General features: G+C 35.8%; 1 protein-coding gene across 2 annotated transcripts in view; it reads left to right on the top strand.

Moving 5' to 3' along the window:
• Nucleotides 1-17,512, top strand: part of USP9X (ubiquitin specific peptidase 9 X-linked) — a 100,898-nt gene that overhangs the window by 57,849 nt on the left and 25,537 nt on the right. For both annotated transcript variants that reach the window (XM_032184070.1, XM_032184061.1), the window contains exons 16-27: nucleotides 164-506; nucleotides 2,134-2,229; nucleotides 4,180-4,391; nucleotides 6,079-6,319; nucleotides 6,517-6,666; nucleotides 6,770-6,890; nucleotides 7,323-7,453; nucleotides 7,720-7,998; nucleotides 8,736-8,861; nucleotides 11,427-11,552; nucleotides 14,535-14,701; nucleotides 17,250-17,358. In XM_032184070.1, coding sequence (XP_032039961.1) covers nucleotides 164-506; nucleotides 2,134-2,229; nucleotides 4,180-4,391; nucleotides 6,079-6,319; nucleotides 6,517-6,666; nucleotides 6,770-6,890; nucleotides 7,323-7,453; nucleotides 7,720-7,998; nucleotides 8,736-8,861; nucleotides 11,427-11,552; nucleotides 14,535-14,701; nucleotides 17,250-17,358 — 2,101 coding nt within the window. The remainder of the gene's footprint in view (nucleotides 1-163; nucleotides 507-2,133; nucleotides 2,230-4,179; nucleotides 4,392-6,078; nucleotides 6,320-6,516; nucleotides 6,667-6,769; nucleotides 6,891-7,322; nucleotides 7,454-7,719; nucleotides 7,999-8,735; nucleotides 8,862-11,426; nucleotides 11,553-14,534; nucleotides 14,702-17,249; nucleotides 17,359-17,512) is intronic.

Here is a 17,512-nt window from a genome sequence, read left to right as displayed (position 1 = left end):
ATAGTTTTCAGGACTGTACTTAGATGATTGTGTGTGTTTGTGGGTGTGTGTATATGTACGTATATAAAATGCATATTCAACTTTTTGCTTGTATTTCTTGCTGAATTGTAACTGTGGATGTCAACTAGACAGTGTTGTTAATTGTCTCTTTGTTTTGCTCAAGATTTTTATTGAAGGATGGTCAGCTGTGGCTCTGTGCCCCTCAGGCGAAGCAAATATGGAAGTGTTTAGCTGAAAATGCGGTTTATCTTTGTGATCGCGAAGCCTGTTTTAAATGGTATTCCAAACTAATGGGGGATGAACCAGACTTAGACCCTGACATTAATAAGGACTTCTTTGAAAATAATGTGCTTCAGCTGGATCCTTCCCTATTAACAGAAAATGGAATGAAATGTTTTGAACGTTTCTTCAAAGCTGTGAACTGTCGAGAAGGGAAGCTAGTAGCAAAGAGACGAGCCTATATGATGGATGATCTGGAATTAATAGGATTAGACTACCTTTGGAGGGTAAGTTAATGGGAGGAAATAGCTGAAAAGTTAACCATTAATTCCTTCTCAATTTTTTTTTTAATATTTTAAGAATATGTAATTTATTACTTATAGACTAGAATTACAAAAAGCATCCTTTTCCATTTAAGTACATAGGTATTGACTCTGCTGTCTTTCCAGCAGGTAAGTTAGTAGCTTTGCAGAGTATTCTGTGGATTTGAGAATTTAATGGGAATTTATTTGAAACATCAAGTATATTTATGTGTGCATATGAGATCAAAAATCTGTATTGTTTAGAAAGAATCATTCATGGTCTGTAGGTCTCTCTCCCTGTGTACACACACAATTCATTTTATGGACTCCATAAGACTTCATAAGCTTACTCATGTTATTCCTTCCAGTATGGTAAACTGGAGTGATTCCAGATGAGACCAAGTGATGACTGGTTTGATTCCTCTTGTATCCACAGCCTTTTGCCTAAACATAGTTATAGCTTTTCGATGGAAGCATTATAACTTTTTTATAAAAGTGCTCTGAAGCTTGCCAAATCCAGTAGTGAAAAACATCAATATCCAATTTAATATTTAGTTTTTCAGTCTTTCTAGTTTTGAAGAGCCGCATGGAATCCACAGTAGTATGCTGTGGGATGGTTGTTGCGACTGTGTTTTAGACAACACGCTGTGTGTAAAGCAGGAGTCTTCAGTAGTTTTGGTTGTGGCTTGTTGAAGGGTTAGGTGTTTTAACCATCATGGTTAACAGTTAAAACTAAAGTAGATTGGGATTTTTATACAAGTAAATTTTCACACAGTGGTTGAGTACAAAGTGCCCACGTAATGCTAGACACAATGCTAGCGTATGTTAGTTGTGGGAATCAACTTAATTGGATCTGCCCTGCCGTTTGGCAGCATGACAACTCATGACACATCAGCCCAGTATCCTGCAGAGGTTGCCTGTAGGGGCTGCTTTCAGTGTCCATGAAGATGTGGTAGATATTAATGGAAATCTGGATTATCAGAAAAATAACTCATTCCCCTATACCTCTCCCACCCAGCCCTGGTCATTTGAAATACTTGAAAATTCTGGTTTTAGATCTTTAATACGGATTGTTTAAGCATCTCAAGGTACATGTTTTATAATGCTGTTCTTAATTCCATAGTTCAAATGCCCAGATATCCTAAAGGAATACTAATACAGAGTTTGCAAGTTTGGTATGTCTGGCTCATTTAAGAATAGTGTTCAAGAATACAGTCAAGAATGCGTTCAAGAATACAGTCAAATATATGTTACTTGAAGACAGACTAGAATGCTAATATTTTAACAAGTTGTCTTATTCTCTTACATAAAAATGGAAATGTAATGTGAAGGTGAATATATAAATACTACTTCCATTGCGTTTATGAAACATCAGCTATTTTTTCTAGCTATAAACTCCCTTTAAATACTTAATTTTTAGTTTTGACTCTTACACAATTAACTAGTATAATTTGTATCAGTTGTATGTAACTAAGCATTTCTGCTACTTCCACCTTATAAATTAGACTTAATATTGTGCCAAGATATTTGTACATAGTTGTTTATAAATTTTATGCCATAAAGTTATAACATGCTCTAATACATTTTTTTGTTTGTTTTTTAATTACACAAGGTTGTGATTCAGGGAAATGATGACATCGCAAACAGAGCAATAGATCTTCTTAAAGAGATCTATACTAATCTTGGCCCAAGGTTACAAGTTAATCAGGTAAAAATAACAAATTATAATGTGATAGAAAAACAGTAGTAAAATTCAGTTCAATGTTACTATAATGCTTGAAAGCATTGAAATTGGGGGTGGTTTCCTTGTTTTAAAGAGTATACTTTTGAGTCCAGCTGTCAGATGTGGAATTAAGAGAATTTTCTGATATGTATGGGCTGAGCTCTGATAATTTTTTTTGCATTAAATTGATCTGTTGTATTTGTGCTTCCTACTTGCAGAACAGCTCATATCATATACTTAAGAAAACTGTCTATTGAACTTCCAGTTGTAGTACTTGCACCACTGTGGCTGGCTCTGTTGAGTGTTGTCACAAGCTAATGTAATAGTTTTTGTCCTGTCCCTTAAAAAGGATCACAGTGTTCTGCATAATCGTCAGGCTGAACTCTAGAAAATCAGATATTTTCTCCCTACGTTAATTTTTGCAGGGAGATGCATTTCAGTGAACAGAGAGAGAACATGAGTTTCTGAAAGGTCAGGGGAAGTAAACTGTTGGGATTTCTCAAATCTGGGGGCGGAATATTGTCCTCCAGACAATCTCCAGTTGATATCTTGCCAGTTTTATTTTTTAAGATTCTCGTTTTCTTAGTTATTCAAAAAAAAAAAAATTATAGACTTCCAAACTGCCAGTTTGGTAGCTAGATCACAGCTGCAGTAGGGGGTACACTTACAGCCATGCAAGCTACATCTTACTGTAGTGGCTGGACTTAGTAAGCATGCATAGATCTGTTTTGCAAGTGGTTACATCTGACACTTCCAGGAAGCGTTAGATTTGCTTAACATACGTGCAAGTATTGGGCTTCAGTGTGCTGGTAGTTCCTCTGATTCTGAGTTACTATCAAGAAAAGTGGCTAATGGATTGGGTTTCTTGCCACAGAATCATAGAACAGCTCAGGTTGGAAGGAACCTTAAAAGAGCACATGGTTCCACCCCCTGCCATGGGCAGGGACACCTCCCACCAGCCCAGACTGCCCAAAGCCCCATCCAGCCTGGCCTTGAGCCCCTCCAGGGATGGGGCACCCACAGCTCCTCTGGGCAGCCTGTGCCAGTGCCTCACCACCCTCACCATGAACAATTTCTTCCTTCTATCTAATCTAATCTCTTTCAGTTTAAAGCCATTACCCCTTGTCCTATCACTACACCCCTGTCAAAGAGTCCCTCCCCAGCTTTCCTGTAGCCCCCCTTTAGGTACTGGAAGGATACTGTAAGTCTCCCCAGAGCCGTCTCTTCTCTGGACTGAACAACCTCAGCTCCCTCAGCCTGTCTTCTTAGGAGAGGTTCTCCAGACTTTTTATCATCCTTGTGGTCCTCATAGCTATAACTTAATATAGTCTGCAGTGGAAGCATTTTCTTATACCTGGAGATTTCAGACCTTTTATGATGATACTATAGGTTGTATGCAAGTCTAGGTCAGGCACAAGGTGATGCTAAGAATCTGGCAGAAGGAAAAGATGTGCTGCAGCTGCCACTATACTTACTGTAGCTTAAAGTCCATTTATGCAGAAAAATAGGCTATTTGGAACTAGGCTGTGAGATATATAAAAAAAAATAAATAAAAATCTGGTTTTCTCTAGCTCTGTGTTCACTCTTAGTGTAAAGAAAGTTAGCCTGTCCTAGACTCTCATCTCAGGATTCTTCAGTGAAGTCTGAGTTACTGAATAAGAGGAAGTCCAATTTAGTATTCCCTGTGCAAACTTCCACTTTTCCTATTGAAGTGCAGGTTTGCTCTTTACAGTTACAGCTACTGATGACCTGTGCAAGGTTTTTGAAGTACACACTAAATTAGAGCTCATTTGCTATGCGAGCTCATTCTAACACGGAATGAAACTGCTTTATGGAGCAACTTAGCGGGTTTTTATTTCTACCATTTGATTATCCAGCTGAATGATGTTATTTAGCATTTGTTGTAAATACGCCATTTTTTTTAAATGTAAATAGGTAGTGATTCATGAAGACTTCATTCAGTCCTGTTTCGATCGTCTCAAAGCCTCCTATGATACATTATGTGTGTTGGATGGAGATAAAGACAGTATTAATTGTGCAAGACAAGAAGCAATACGAATGGTCAGAGTGTTGACTGTTTTAAGAGAGTATATAAATGAATGTGACAGTGATTACCATGAAGAGAGAACTATCCTACCTATGTCCAGGTATGTGGGAAAATGCACTATTATGACTTTGATAGTTCTGTTAACTAAAGTATTATTAACATCCTTGATTTTCTATTGTGAAAGGTTTCTGTTCATAGGTTGTATTTATGGAATTTCAAAATTCTGTTTCCTCTGTATCTCTCTTATCCCTGTATTCTCTATCTGTAGTTTTAAATTTTTTTTTTTTTTTTTTTTTTTTGAAGGAACAGGTATTCTGTTGTACATGAAAGGTACAAGAGACCTGAGAATAACCTTGTTTCTGGTGTTTTCCTCTAGAACAGGCACAGCATACCTTGTGGCTAGGTTGTTTTGGATGTATTTCATTTTTTTCAAATAGTTACTTAAAAGTAACTGGGGCAAACCCTCTTTGTTTTTCATAGTCCTTCCTTACTAAAAACCAGTTGCCAGTGTGTGTCTTATTCCTCAGGAGTTGTTTAGAGATGCTGATCTTACTTGGCAAGCTTAAATGTAGTACTATCTCTAAATGAAATATTCTTTACGTTCCCTATAAAAAGGGAAAGAGGAGAAACGATACTTCAAAGTGCATTTATTTTCTGTATACCTTCACTCTTCTGTTTGTAATGTTAAGCCTTGGGTAAAAACTTGAACTCTAGTTGCTCCTTCTTTAACTCTTTCTTCAGTACAAGTTAAAAGGAAGCACTTAAATCCAATGTTGTGTAGATTTTTTCATAAAGAAAATAATTACCAGAGAAGAAAATTCATCAGACAGGAAAGCAGAAAAGAAGAAAACTAACTGTTGCAGTGTTAGTAGCTGCTGCACATAGGAAGAAATTCTCAAAAAGAAATAAGGAATATACTGAATATATGGATTTATGATGCAGTTAATGTATTTTTTAGTAATGACAGGGGTTACTGCCCCCCTTTTTATATTAAATGCCCTCTTTGTCAAGAAATCTGAAGAAATTCTGTTTCTTCATGGTGTGGTAGTAATTGTAGTGCTCCTACAGGATTTTTATTGTATATATTGATTGCAAGTGCATCTTGTTTACGTGGGCGCTTAGTTTTTTAGACTTTTTCACAGGTCTTGTTAGCAAGAAGCTTTTATGAAGGATTTTTACCTTCTTTCGTTTTATGGGATTAGTTTGTTGGGATTATCTAGATGCATCTTTTGTAGGAGGTGCCCTGCCAGTGGGCAAAGTGTAGTCGCTGCTAGTGTGAAAGTGTTTCATCCTCTTTTTTTTTTTTTTTTTTTTTTTTACTTCTGTTCTAATTTTCAATTTTAAAAGTGGAATTCTAATATAAAACTTTTAACAGCCTTTGACAGAAGGCATTGGTGACCTGATGGCTTTTTCTCATCATAGTATATTTTAAAACTGTTATGTTACTAAAAGAGCAAAGCATAGTTGCCTGTTTGATTGAGCTTTATTTCCTTTTGATCAGAAAATTACAAGCAAGAGAAATGATCTAAAACTTTATAAAAGACTTCTTACAGTTCTGTTAGTATTTATAACCTGACTGTAAAGTTGACTGTTTTAAGGCAGTTGTGCAGCTCTTGAAACTTACTGTATATGTTAAGTTTGCATGATTGCTGGTGCCTTCACAAAATAATGTTATGCTGGAGTATATCACCATATATAAAGATTTGATGAAATACAAAATAACAGCAGGAAAAATCAATGTATTTCATGAGGGCAAAAGAAACTTTATCTGTTTTTTTTATTTTCAGAGCTTTCCGTGGTAAACATATCACACTGGTGGTTCGTTTTCCAAATCAAGGCCGACAGGTGGAAGATTTGGATATTTGGTCTCACACAAATGACACAATTGGCCAAGTACGACGTTGTATTCTCAATCGTATTAAAGCCAACAGTGCACACACAAAAGTAGAACTGTTCATTGGCGGTGAGCTGGTGGATCCTGCAGATGATAGAAAATTAATTGGCCAATTGAATCTCAAAGATAAAACGGTAAGTGTTGCACGTTGATTATTTATTTTGCTTGTCTTTTGTAAATGCTTAAAAATGCCATGTATGGAGATCACTTACTCTTTTGAAGCAGATCCATTCCTCCTGGTAGTATGCCACTAACATTCTGTCAGATGTTTATTGAGTAAAGAGCCTTCATTTTTGTGTAATCTTAATAAAGCTGTGATTGTGTTTTGCAGCTAATTACAGCTAAGCTCACACAGATAAATTCTAATATGCCTTCAAGTCCTGATAGTTCTTCTGACTCTTCAACTGGTTCTCCGGGCAACCATGGCAATCACTACAGTGATGGTCCAAACCCAGAAGTTGAAAGCTGTTTGCCTGGAGTGGTAAGCATGTACTGACGTGATAGTTTAAAAACATTTCTTCCCCTATACTTTGTCCTTAACTAATTATTTTTTGTGTTTTTCTGTTTAATTTGCTTGTTTCAAGATCATGTCACTGCATCCTCGATACATTTCTTTCCTTTGGCAAGTTGCAGACTTGGGCAGTAGCCTAAATATGCCACCTCTTAGAGATGGAGCACGTGTTCTTATGAAGCTCATGCCACCAGGTAAAACTGCATTTCACCCTGTTTTGTCTTGGTGACTATATTTCTCACTTGTTACATAAAAAATGTAATCAGGGAAATGTTTTCTGCTTCCTGCTAATTTATTGGTATTGTAATTCATGGCTGTTACGCTAATTAGGGTTGTAAGTGTACTTGCCAAATCAGTTACTTCTTGCCTGTCATGTAAATGTACATAGTTTGTAATTGAAGCTGGGATTCAGTCCCACAGTGCCATGAAAATAAAGAGAAGCATTCTATTTTAAAATGATTTTGTGGCACTACTTTAGTAGGATAGCGTTTGTACTGACAGAAATCAACAGTGCACAACACTTTATAGTCTGATGTCTGTCAGTCACATTGGTAACTGTGAATGGTATTTGGTTGTTCTAAAGTAGCAGTATTACAAAATGTTTATAAATTGTGTTTTTATTGCAGATAACACTACGGTTGAGAAACTAAGAGCTATTTGTTTAGATCATGCAAAACTTGGGGAAAGCAGCCTTAGTCCATCCCTTGACTCTCTATTCTTTGGTCCTTCTGCCTCACAAGTGCTATATCTAACAGAGGTTTGTGGTGCTTTGCCTTTTCTTTGAAAAATAAAAATCTTCAACTTTTTTTTTTTTTTTTTGACAATCTTTCCTGTAACATTATGGAAATCTAAGATCATACACTGTTTAGTAATGAACAATACCTAATAGTTTACTGGAGTAAACTGGTGCATGGCCAGTACTGTAAAAGCATTGCTTAATAAGTATATCAGGATAGTCTCATGTTTAATCATCCACATTTGAGCTAGTGCACCCCTGTTAACTCTTTGTGTTTTGTTCTGTAGGTAGTTTATGCCTTGTTAATGCCTGCCAGTGCACCTCTGGGAGAAGATGCCAGTGACTTCCAATACAACTTCTTGAAAAGTGGTGGTTTGCCTCTTGTACTGAGCATGCTGACTAGAAATAACTTCCTGCCAAATGCAGATATGGAAACTCGGAGGGGTGCTTACCTTAATGCTCTAAAAATAGCCAAGTTACTGCTAACAGCAATTGGATATGGCCACGTTCGAGCTGTGGCAGAAGCTTGTCAGCCAGTTGTGGAAGGCACAAGTACAATTTCACCGGTAATATGAATCTTCCTTGATGCAAATAGCAACATATTGTGAATTTATATTGTCTGACATGACATCTGTCTATACTCCCTGTTGACAATCTCTTAAAGCAAGTTGCATGTCAAGAACTCACAGTACTGTCAGATAAAGTTGTGTGAGAAATCTTTTTTTAAAAAAAAAAAAAAAAAAAAGAGAGAGAGAGGGAGAGAACAAATCCTGTTTCTTTCTGACTGTAGAAAGTCAGGTGTGAGTTCTGCCAGGCTTTATATGTGCTTTTCAAAAGTTGGCATGATTGTCAGTGCAGCTAACTTCCAGTTTTGAGGTACATCTATCCCATAGATGTGACCTCGGATTCTTTTGGTCTGCTGAGTCTTTTGAAGGGCTCGTGGCTTCCTTTTCAGATCACCTCCATTACCGGTCTAAAGTAATAGATTTTGTGCTTGTTCAACATGTTAGTTTTTCTACATCTGAATAAATATGGTGTAGGTCAATATTTATTTCTGTTCTCTCATAGTAGGCCTCTGGCATAGAGCCCAAAGCTTAAAATTTGCTGCAGTCCTTCTTGGACAGTTGCTTTCATGTATTCCACCTTTTTATTTCTTTAAAGTTCTTTCCTGAGTAGTTGCTTCCAAGCAACTTTTCCTTCCAAGATCTTAGCTACTATTAGTAAACCCTCCCAAGTAACTTCATACTTTCATATCTTCTTTCTTTTTTTTTCCCCCATGTAACAATAAAATACTTTCTTACAGGTAAACCAGGCTACGCATGACCAGGCAGTGGTGCTACAAAATGCCCTACAAAACATTCCTAACCCAACTTCAGAATGCATGCTAAGAAATGTAGCAATACGTCTTGCACAGCAAATATCTGATGAGGTCAGTTAATTCCTTTGCGTATCTTTCCTTTTTTTTTTTTTTTTCCAGAAGTACCATTTTTTTTATTAAGTGTATAGCTTTGTAATAAATGGAATTTCCTCCTTCAATGTCATAAAATGTTTTAGGTAATGTTTTTATACGGTTAATAAGCTGTTAACTAATTAAAAGTATTTCATGAATTATTTCCATATTGAATTATGAAATTTAGAATCTAATAGCATGAAGAGACTTAAGTGAGCTAGGTCTCACACAAGCTCTTTAATGGGATGATAAATTAGGACTTTAGAAACTCAATGCAGTAGATTTAAAGAAGCTAGTGGCACTGAGGTTTGTTTTCAAAAATATTTTTGTGATGTTTTCTTCTATGTTTTGGGTTCTAATAGTCTCTTCTTGAAACACAAAAATCAGGAGGAAATTTTAAATATTAAGCATGGTTTTAAATACTAGAAGATAAGTCTAAAAATCCTTACCAGTGTAGCTTTATATATTGAAACCACTTTAATAATGGAAGTGGAAAAACAAGTTGTGGAGATGGGTAAGGTTAAACAGTGTGCTTTGCAAATATAGTACTCTATTTGTATGGTACTTCATGGTGTGACCAACCATACTTGGATTTCGTGTTGAGTAATATTAGTGAAAATATTAGTTAATTCTGCTGAGTTCTGAAGGTGAAGCTGTAATCAGATCTTCTGCAGCTTACTCTGTCAACTTGATTTGAGATTTCTCTGTTTCCAGTGTGGAAGCAGTGAATGTAATTGTTAGATACGGTACAGAATCTGCAAACCTATCTCCAGAGCATTTCTGAGATATCTAAATAAAAGCAGTCTTATTAGCACAGTCATCTTAATGCTGAAAAGTAGACAGTAACTCTTTTATGAACAAAGAGAATTGTCTGAAAAAGCACAATGTACTAGACTGCAAGACTGAACCATCTGTCTTCCATTAGTGGTGGTATTGCATATATAGGTGATTTTATATGTAAAATCAGCCAGTTGAACTCTGATTTAATTAACTTTCTTCCACAGAAGAAGATCTTTTTGAGATGAGGTATGAATAAGGGCCTTTTAAATGATCCTCCATTTAAAATGGTCCATTTTGGAGGACTTCTAATTAAAACATAATTGCATTTTTTTCTTTCAACAGGCACATCAAAGCAACAAAATCTGAGTATCTTCTACAAGTGGCTAATCAGTGTTGCTGTTTTTGTCTCTAATTTTCTGAAATTATTAAAACCACTGTAGATCTAGATCTCACATATGTTCTAATTTGCCTTTTCTTTTGCTTTTTTGATGGTCAAAGACTCTTCCCTCCTGACATCACAATTAATAAAATAGAAAATAAAATCTGCCATGGTTTCTGTAGGCCAGGCAGAGGACTACAGCAGAGAGAGAAATCTCTCACATTTTTTTTTTTTTTTAAAAAAAAAAACAAAAAAAAAAAAAGGTTTTGGCAGTTCATGATTTTTTAAACTATGATGATGTTAAATTAGAAAATGTTCTTTGTCAAATTTTTCTTGTATTGCTGCTACTGTAGTTTCTTTGCTTGTGACAGGTGAAATACCTATTTTCTTCTAGCTACTGTTAATGTTTAAAAGCAAGAATTCACACTGCTCAGGTCTTCTGATGAGGGTGGCTTATTTGTTAAGCTTTTAGAGTCTCATTATTAAATCTGACCATTAGAAAAATTAAATTTGAAATTTTTGAAAACTGCCTACCATTTGTTTTTAAAGATTTCCCAATCTTTTGACAGTTCTACTTTCAATATGGACTTGAGTTGATGCAAACTATAAATAATGGCAGTAGTATTTTGGGATTAATTGTGTTGAAATGTGCTGTGACTTAAGTACATCAGTAGAAACTACTGGATGTTAACTCAGACCACATCTAAAATACCAGAGTAATTTTACATTTATAAAATGTGTGATCTGTGTTCTTATTCATTTTAAACCCTGTATAATTTGAATTCAGAAGAATCGCTTTATATATTAATGAGGTACTTGGTAGGCTTTAGTTTGTCTACCTGTCAGCTAGTGTGGTAATTAATATCACAGCAAGGGACGAATTCTGAAGTAACTTGAACTTGTTACATTACGTTACAGGCCTATTGCCTTCCAGATGCATGCTTGTTTTTGTTTTCAACTCAAGGAATTTTTAGCATTGAAGTAAAAAAGCAAAAAATGAAATGTTCCACTCATCACTGAAGTATCCAATAGCCTGTTCTCAAAATTTAGACTTAAATTGGTAGCTTCTGCTAGTTAGTTATTTATCAAAAATATTCATTTGTAGCATTATGATTTAAGATTGTGATACATTTAAAATACATGCTACATTACATCAACAAAAAATAAAATATTAACTAAATCAAGTAGAAATGTTCTTCATATTTAAGGAAGAAATCAGAATGTTATAGAAAGTTTAAAATTAAAAAAATTATAAAGTTCATTATTTAGAGAAAGTAGAATCCATGGTAACATTATCTGCAACTGCTTTTTTATGTTACTTATGTTTTTGTTTACTTTGGGTTATTTCTGTTTGTTGCTTATTTTTGGTGTGTGTTTTTTTTCAGGCTTCAAAATACATACCTGATATCTGTGTTATTAGAGCAGTACAAAAAATTGTCTGGGCATCAGGTTGTGGGTCAGTTCAGCTGGTGTTCAGCTCTAATGAGGAAATCAGTAAAATTTATGAAAAGGTAAGACTGTTTTCATTGTGGCTTGATTCTGGTGATGGTTCAAAAATGCATCTGCTGTGTAAATTGCTGTGACATGTTTCCAGTACACTTATGTTCTATACCTAAATAAGCAACACTCATTTTTCTAGACTTCAAATTAGAAAGGTCTGTTGTACAAAAGTTGATTTAAAGAATATATGCAGTCTGTAACAAGAAACAAGAACTAATTCATCTGAAATTGACACTGGAGCACTGGTAAAACTATGTAAATACTAATTACATCTTTTTTTCATTTCATTATGTAGATAGGTAAACCATGGTTTCACACCTGGTTTACATAAATAGTTTGGAGTTGGGATATTTCATGATGTTATCACATGCTGTGTTTAACCAACGTTGCTTATAGTTATGAGAAATAGTAAACTATTTTGAGAGTCATTTAATTTTTTGTTCCTGTTCCCTCAACATCTTGTTTGTCTTATAATATCAATTTTACTGCTCATTAATAGTTTCCTGAGAGTAAAAGGGAAAGAAATGTATAAGGAGATCTAATTTTTGGTGTTACTAGTGGTTGTGTTTAGATGATCTGTTAGAGTACGTGAGCAAAATGCAACACCTTTCAATTTAGCTTATGTAGTGGTATGATAGCATCTGCTTCTGTTGTTACTAGAATGACCATGAAACTAGTTGCCCTCCACACACACTTTTTATTTTGAGGTGATAACTTGCATTTAAAAAGTGGTATGATTAATATGACAGTCCAGATGTGCTCTTCTGTCTGAACATTTGATGTGTATACTAAGAGCAGTAGAGTAGCAGAGAAAATATACCTGACCAAAAGTAAATAAAATTACTTAAACACTTCTTATCCTCCCAACATGCTGACTTACATTACAACTCTTGGTACAGTTGCGAGTATACCTTAAAGTGTAGATTTAAATATTGTAAAGTTTATTTCCTACTTGGGTCAGTGATCAAGTTGCTCGAGGGTAATGCAGAAGGATATTGTCTTATTAAGGCTTAATAATACTCTGGTAAGCCATGACTGCTCCTCCTTCACTAGCAGTGTTGTAGCAGTTGCTTCTGTTAACATTTTGGACATTCTTGTGTCAGATGTGCCTTATTTACTGTGTGATCTTAGAATCAGGTGATGAGGCATTAGAGAAATAGATTAGGTTTCCCTTGATTTTTTTATTATTGTTTTTTTTCCTGTGAAAAATTTCCAGTTAAATTTTGTAAAAATATTTTCCAGCAATTGAAGTATTAAATGAAATTTAACTGTGCATAGGTCTCAGGAAAGGCTTTTCAGAGTTACCTAATACCATTGCTATTGGTCATACTTCAAAGTTGTTGTTTTTTTTTTATTATTATTGTTTTTTTTTTTTTTTTTTATCAATTCTTGATGCTTATATGGAAATAAAAAATAAAAGAGAAATGCTTTCTGTTTCTTAAGTCAACCACTAAACTAGATTTATTTATTTTTTTAACCCTTAAATCGTAAGAGCACTTTAAGTCTAGGGGGGAGAGATTTATAATTAAATGCTAGTTCACAAGAAAAAGCGGGCTGAACTTTGAGGAATCATGAATAAGCAGCGCGTCAGTCTGGTTATGTCAACTGTAACTTCTGAAGAATGTTCTCGAGCAATTTAAGAGCATTCTGAACTTCACTGGTGAATTCAGTTCAACTCTAAAGTCAAGATAATTTATTTTGAGAGCATAGATTTTACAGAATTTCTTCTGACTACTGCCTCAGAAAATACGTAATGGCAGTCCTCTTATTAGTGAATTGAGAAGGACTGCATGCAACTTTCTGTCTGTCAGACTGCCATTTCATTATTTAGCTTAGAGAAGGCCCATAACTTTCTGAAGTACTACTCCAAGTATGCTGTTTCTACAGACAGTCAGCTCCTGTTGTCAGAATATAGAGCAGTACTTTGAGTACAAAATTCACTGTACCTTGCTACTCGATTCCTGCACCCATACAGAAATAATTCCTTTTCTAAACAAGGCATCGGTGCTAAGCAGGCACAGTTCCGAACCTGTTGAAGCATTCTGCTTTTACCTTTGTGTCTTGAGACATCTCAGAATTGCAACATCCTCCCACTGTAGTGGTAGGGACCTTGCCGATATTCTGATTGCACAACTAAAACCAGTGTTTCTGGCTGGTCTGAGACATACTTGTCTTCTGCTGCTACTGCTTATGTTTAGTCCTGTCTTTTGTATTGTTATCCTTTCTTTCTGCCTACTTAATCCTTCAACGTATAAAACATACATTTACTTTGTTCCTCTGGTTAACGTTGCTAACCTGTAGCCATGTTTACCGATGAATTAGGATGGAAACCTACTCACATTTATTTTCTTCAGAACTTCTTCAAGCTAATTAATTTTGACTTAAGTGTTGAAGGGGGCTTACTTCTATTCATAAAGCAGTTATTGGTTACTAGCCCACAAATCAACTCATTGAAAGATTAATCTATGCACAGAAGCTTTGTTATGAAACAGCTGAACCAGGTTTCAGTTTCTTCAAAATAGTGAAGTGCTGAATTAATTCTAGCAATGCTAAGAAGCTGTTGGTAAAGTTAATTGCGAGATTCAGAGCTTTGTAAAACTGAACTTCTTGATGACTTACACAGCAGTACAGCTTTTATCTGTTTTAATAGTAACTACATTCAAAGCTTTCAACTCCAGATTCTAAGTAGTGCAGAAAAGCATCTTATTTAAAAATTAAATAAACAATGAATTGCTGCAACTTCTGCCTACAAACTTCCTATTTAACTTCTGAGTTAAAGGAGGATTCAAACACAAACTTGAGAATCTAAGTACTGGAAGTTCAGGACATCCTGAATAGTGCTTTGAATCACATCTGAGTAAAGTGCATAAAATACATGGCATTAATAATCCCTTAGTAAACAAGTTCGTGGTTTGGGTTTGTATTGGGAAGCTGGTTGGATTTCTCCAGATTTTTTGCCATCCTACATCATGCTCTCATGTTTATTTTCACAGACAAATGCAGGAAATGAACCAGACATGGAAGATGAACAAGTTTGCTGTGAAGCGTTGGAGGTGATGACCCTATGTTTTGCTTTGATTCCAACAGCACTGGATGCACTCAGTAAAGAAAAAGCATGGCAGACATTCATCATTGATTTGCTATTGCACTGCCACAGCAAGTAAGTTTGGATGGTCGTCTTTGTTCACAAGTATCATTTTCCAATTCAAAATGAATAGGTAGCCGAAACACAGAGAAGTGACTTTAATAATTTTTCCTAAGTTACTGTTTAGGAATATAAATCTGTAAGTTGGGTACCTATCATAAAGTGATAATGTACAAACGAGGGCAACAAAGAGCTGGAAAGCATGGCCTATGAGGAGAGGCTGAGGACGTTTGGTTTTTCTAGTCTGGAGAAAAGGAGGCTGAGAGGTGACCTTGTTGCTCTCTGCAACTTCCTGAGGAGGGGAAAAGAGGGAGGTGCTGGTCTCTTCTCGCTGGTAGCCGATGACAGGATGCTCAGGAACAGCACAAAGCTGCATCAAGGGAGGATCAAAGTGGACGTTGGGATAAAATTCTTTACTGTGAGGGTGGTCAAACACTGGAACAGGCTTCCTAGAGAGGTGGTTGATGCCCCAAACCTGTAGGTGTTCAAGAGACATTTAGATAAGGACCAAAGTTTTAACTTTGGGTTAGCCCTGAAGTGGTCAGGCAGTTGGACTCCATGGTTTTTGTAGGTCCGTTCAAACTGAACTGCTCTCTTTTATAAGTCCTATCTTCCATGTACTCTTACGGAGAATATTGTCAAGCCTGACAATGTTCTGCTTGTAGCTTTTGAATAATTAATTTTTATTTTGAATAAAATATTAGGTGCTTTACAGTTTTTCAGAAATTGTGAACACTCACTACATCAGAACACAGAAGTGGCTTAGATGCAATAGAACTTTCCAATAATTACTTTCTTTCCATTATGTACAGTCCTGGCAGTTTGAGGAGGTGGAGGAAGTTTAAATTTAATCCTTTGGTTTTCTCGCATCAGAGCGGTAACACTTGTGACTCATCACATGACTTGCAAACATTTATATAAAGCTGTCACATCGGAGCTGTCATGTGGCACGGTGGCAGCATCGTTGTGGAACCAGTCAAGTTGTAGGTCCCTCAATACGTTTTTCATGGAGTCAGGTTGTGGTACTCACAGGTGACTGGCGTCAGAATTTCAGCACATGTAGGTGAAACTGTGGAGTGTTATAAAGCCTGTGGGATTTTCACTATCAGCACATTTTATTACAACCTGTGATGCAGGATGTTGTATTTTTGTCTGTGAGAAACTTTATGAAAACATCAGCTCAGCAATCAGATCCCATAAAGAGTTACCAATCATTAAGAACAAAACTGACCCCCACCATCCCATGGTCCTTCTGCAACTCCGAGCAATGCAGTAGAACTTGCAAAGATGAGAGAATGGTGACAAGGAAGATCAAAGCTCTGAAATAACTTCCATCTGAGGAACAGCTGAATAGCTTGGGGCACTTTGTATTGGAGAAAAGATAAATGGTGGGAGGAGAATACCACAGAGACCTTTAAAATCAGAAGTAGCAAAGAGAATAAATAGGGAACAGTGTTTCTTTCCCTTTCATAGTTGTAAAAACTTGAGTGTAACATTTAAGCAATGTAAACCTTCAGAAATGGTTTGAGGGGTTCTTTCATGAATTTGTCCAGTGGGGGCTATAAAATCCTACTTCTGGTATTTTTGCTGAATCACAAGCTGCTAGAAGCTGAGAGAACATTCTGGGGAAGTATTACTGCTTGCTTTCCGAAGTGTGTACCAGAGACACTGTCTTAGCCTAGGTACTACTTCGCTCTGACCTCATGGTCATTCTTGCATGTCTTTGAAGCACAATTAACCATACGTAGAAAAGCTCCGGAAGAAATAGGATTCTTCTGTGCGCTTTCCACAGTGACCCGAAGGGCAGAAAACAGTGACAGGCACACCAAAAAGACACTAAAATTTAGTTTCTTACACGTTGTGACACTTTCATAGAGCAAAATATTGATTATTTTTTTCTCTTCCCATGCAAGCAGTTACGTTTATAGGTTTTACAAGACATGATACTAAGGCAATCTTAAAATTTTGAATTCTTAAAACTTATAATAGGTTTTATCTTTTTTTTTAATCCCTTCCCCACTGCAATATAACTGGTTAGAATGAAAGTTTATTTTGATGCTAGCCATTTGAATTTTCAGGGGTCTTTTCTTTAATCTTCTGATGATAAATTTTGATCTCATTATAGATGCTTAGCAAACTACTGTAGTGAAAGGTAAAAGTACTTTTAGGAGGATTGTTTTGTTTTGTCTTTTAGGCACATCTTAGGCTTGATTAGATAGAAACGTAAGTCAACACTTATTTAGGGTTGCAAACTGCTTTTTAAGCTATCCAGTATTTGCTGGTAGATGTGCAGGTTTAGTGGTTAGTTGGTGATAGTTTCTTTTACTTTGAAACATTTGACTTGTGGAACAGATTTTGTAATAGTAACTCATGTCTAAAATATTACTTGGAGAAACAAAATGAATAGCCAATGAATAATTAAAGTATTCTTTTTTTTTCTTCTTTTCTAACACGCAGTTTTAGGAAAATGGCATTAAGCAGTGTGACAGATGAGCACGCTTTTTTTTTTGACTGTTCTTTTTAGATGGATTGTATTCAATCTTTTTTATTAAATGATTTTCAGAACTGTTCGTCAGATGGCACAGGAGCAATTCTTTTTAATGGCTACGAGGTGTTGCATGGGACAGAGACCTCTCCTTTTCTTCATTACCCTGCTGTTTACTGTTCTAGGGGTAAGTTGCCAGAGGTAAAGGCTTAAGTACAATGTAATTCTCTGTAAAAGTAGTAAGACAAAATACGTGCAAAAGAATGTAAATTGCTATTAACAAGTCATTAAAATACAAACTCCTTTTGACCTGTAGATAAGCAGCAAAATCAGTTTCAGTT

Source organism: Aythya fuligula, chromosome 1 (assembly GCF_009819795.1).
Source record: "Aythya fuligula isolate bAytFul2 chromosome 1, bAytFul2.pri, whole genome shotgun sequence".
NCBI classification, from domain to species: domain Eukaryota; kingdom Metazoa; phylum Chordata; class Aves; order Anseriformes; family Anatidae; genus Aythya; species Aythya fuligula.
Note: the sequence above shows the minus strand (reverse complement) of the source record. Positions and strands in the feature narration are given on the sequence as shown.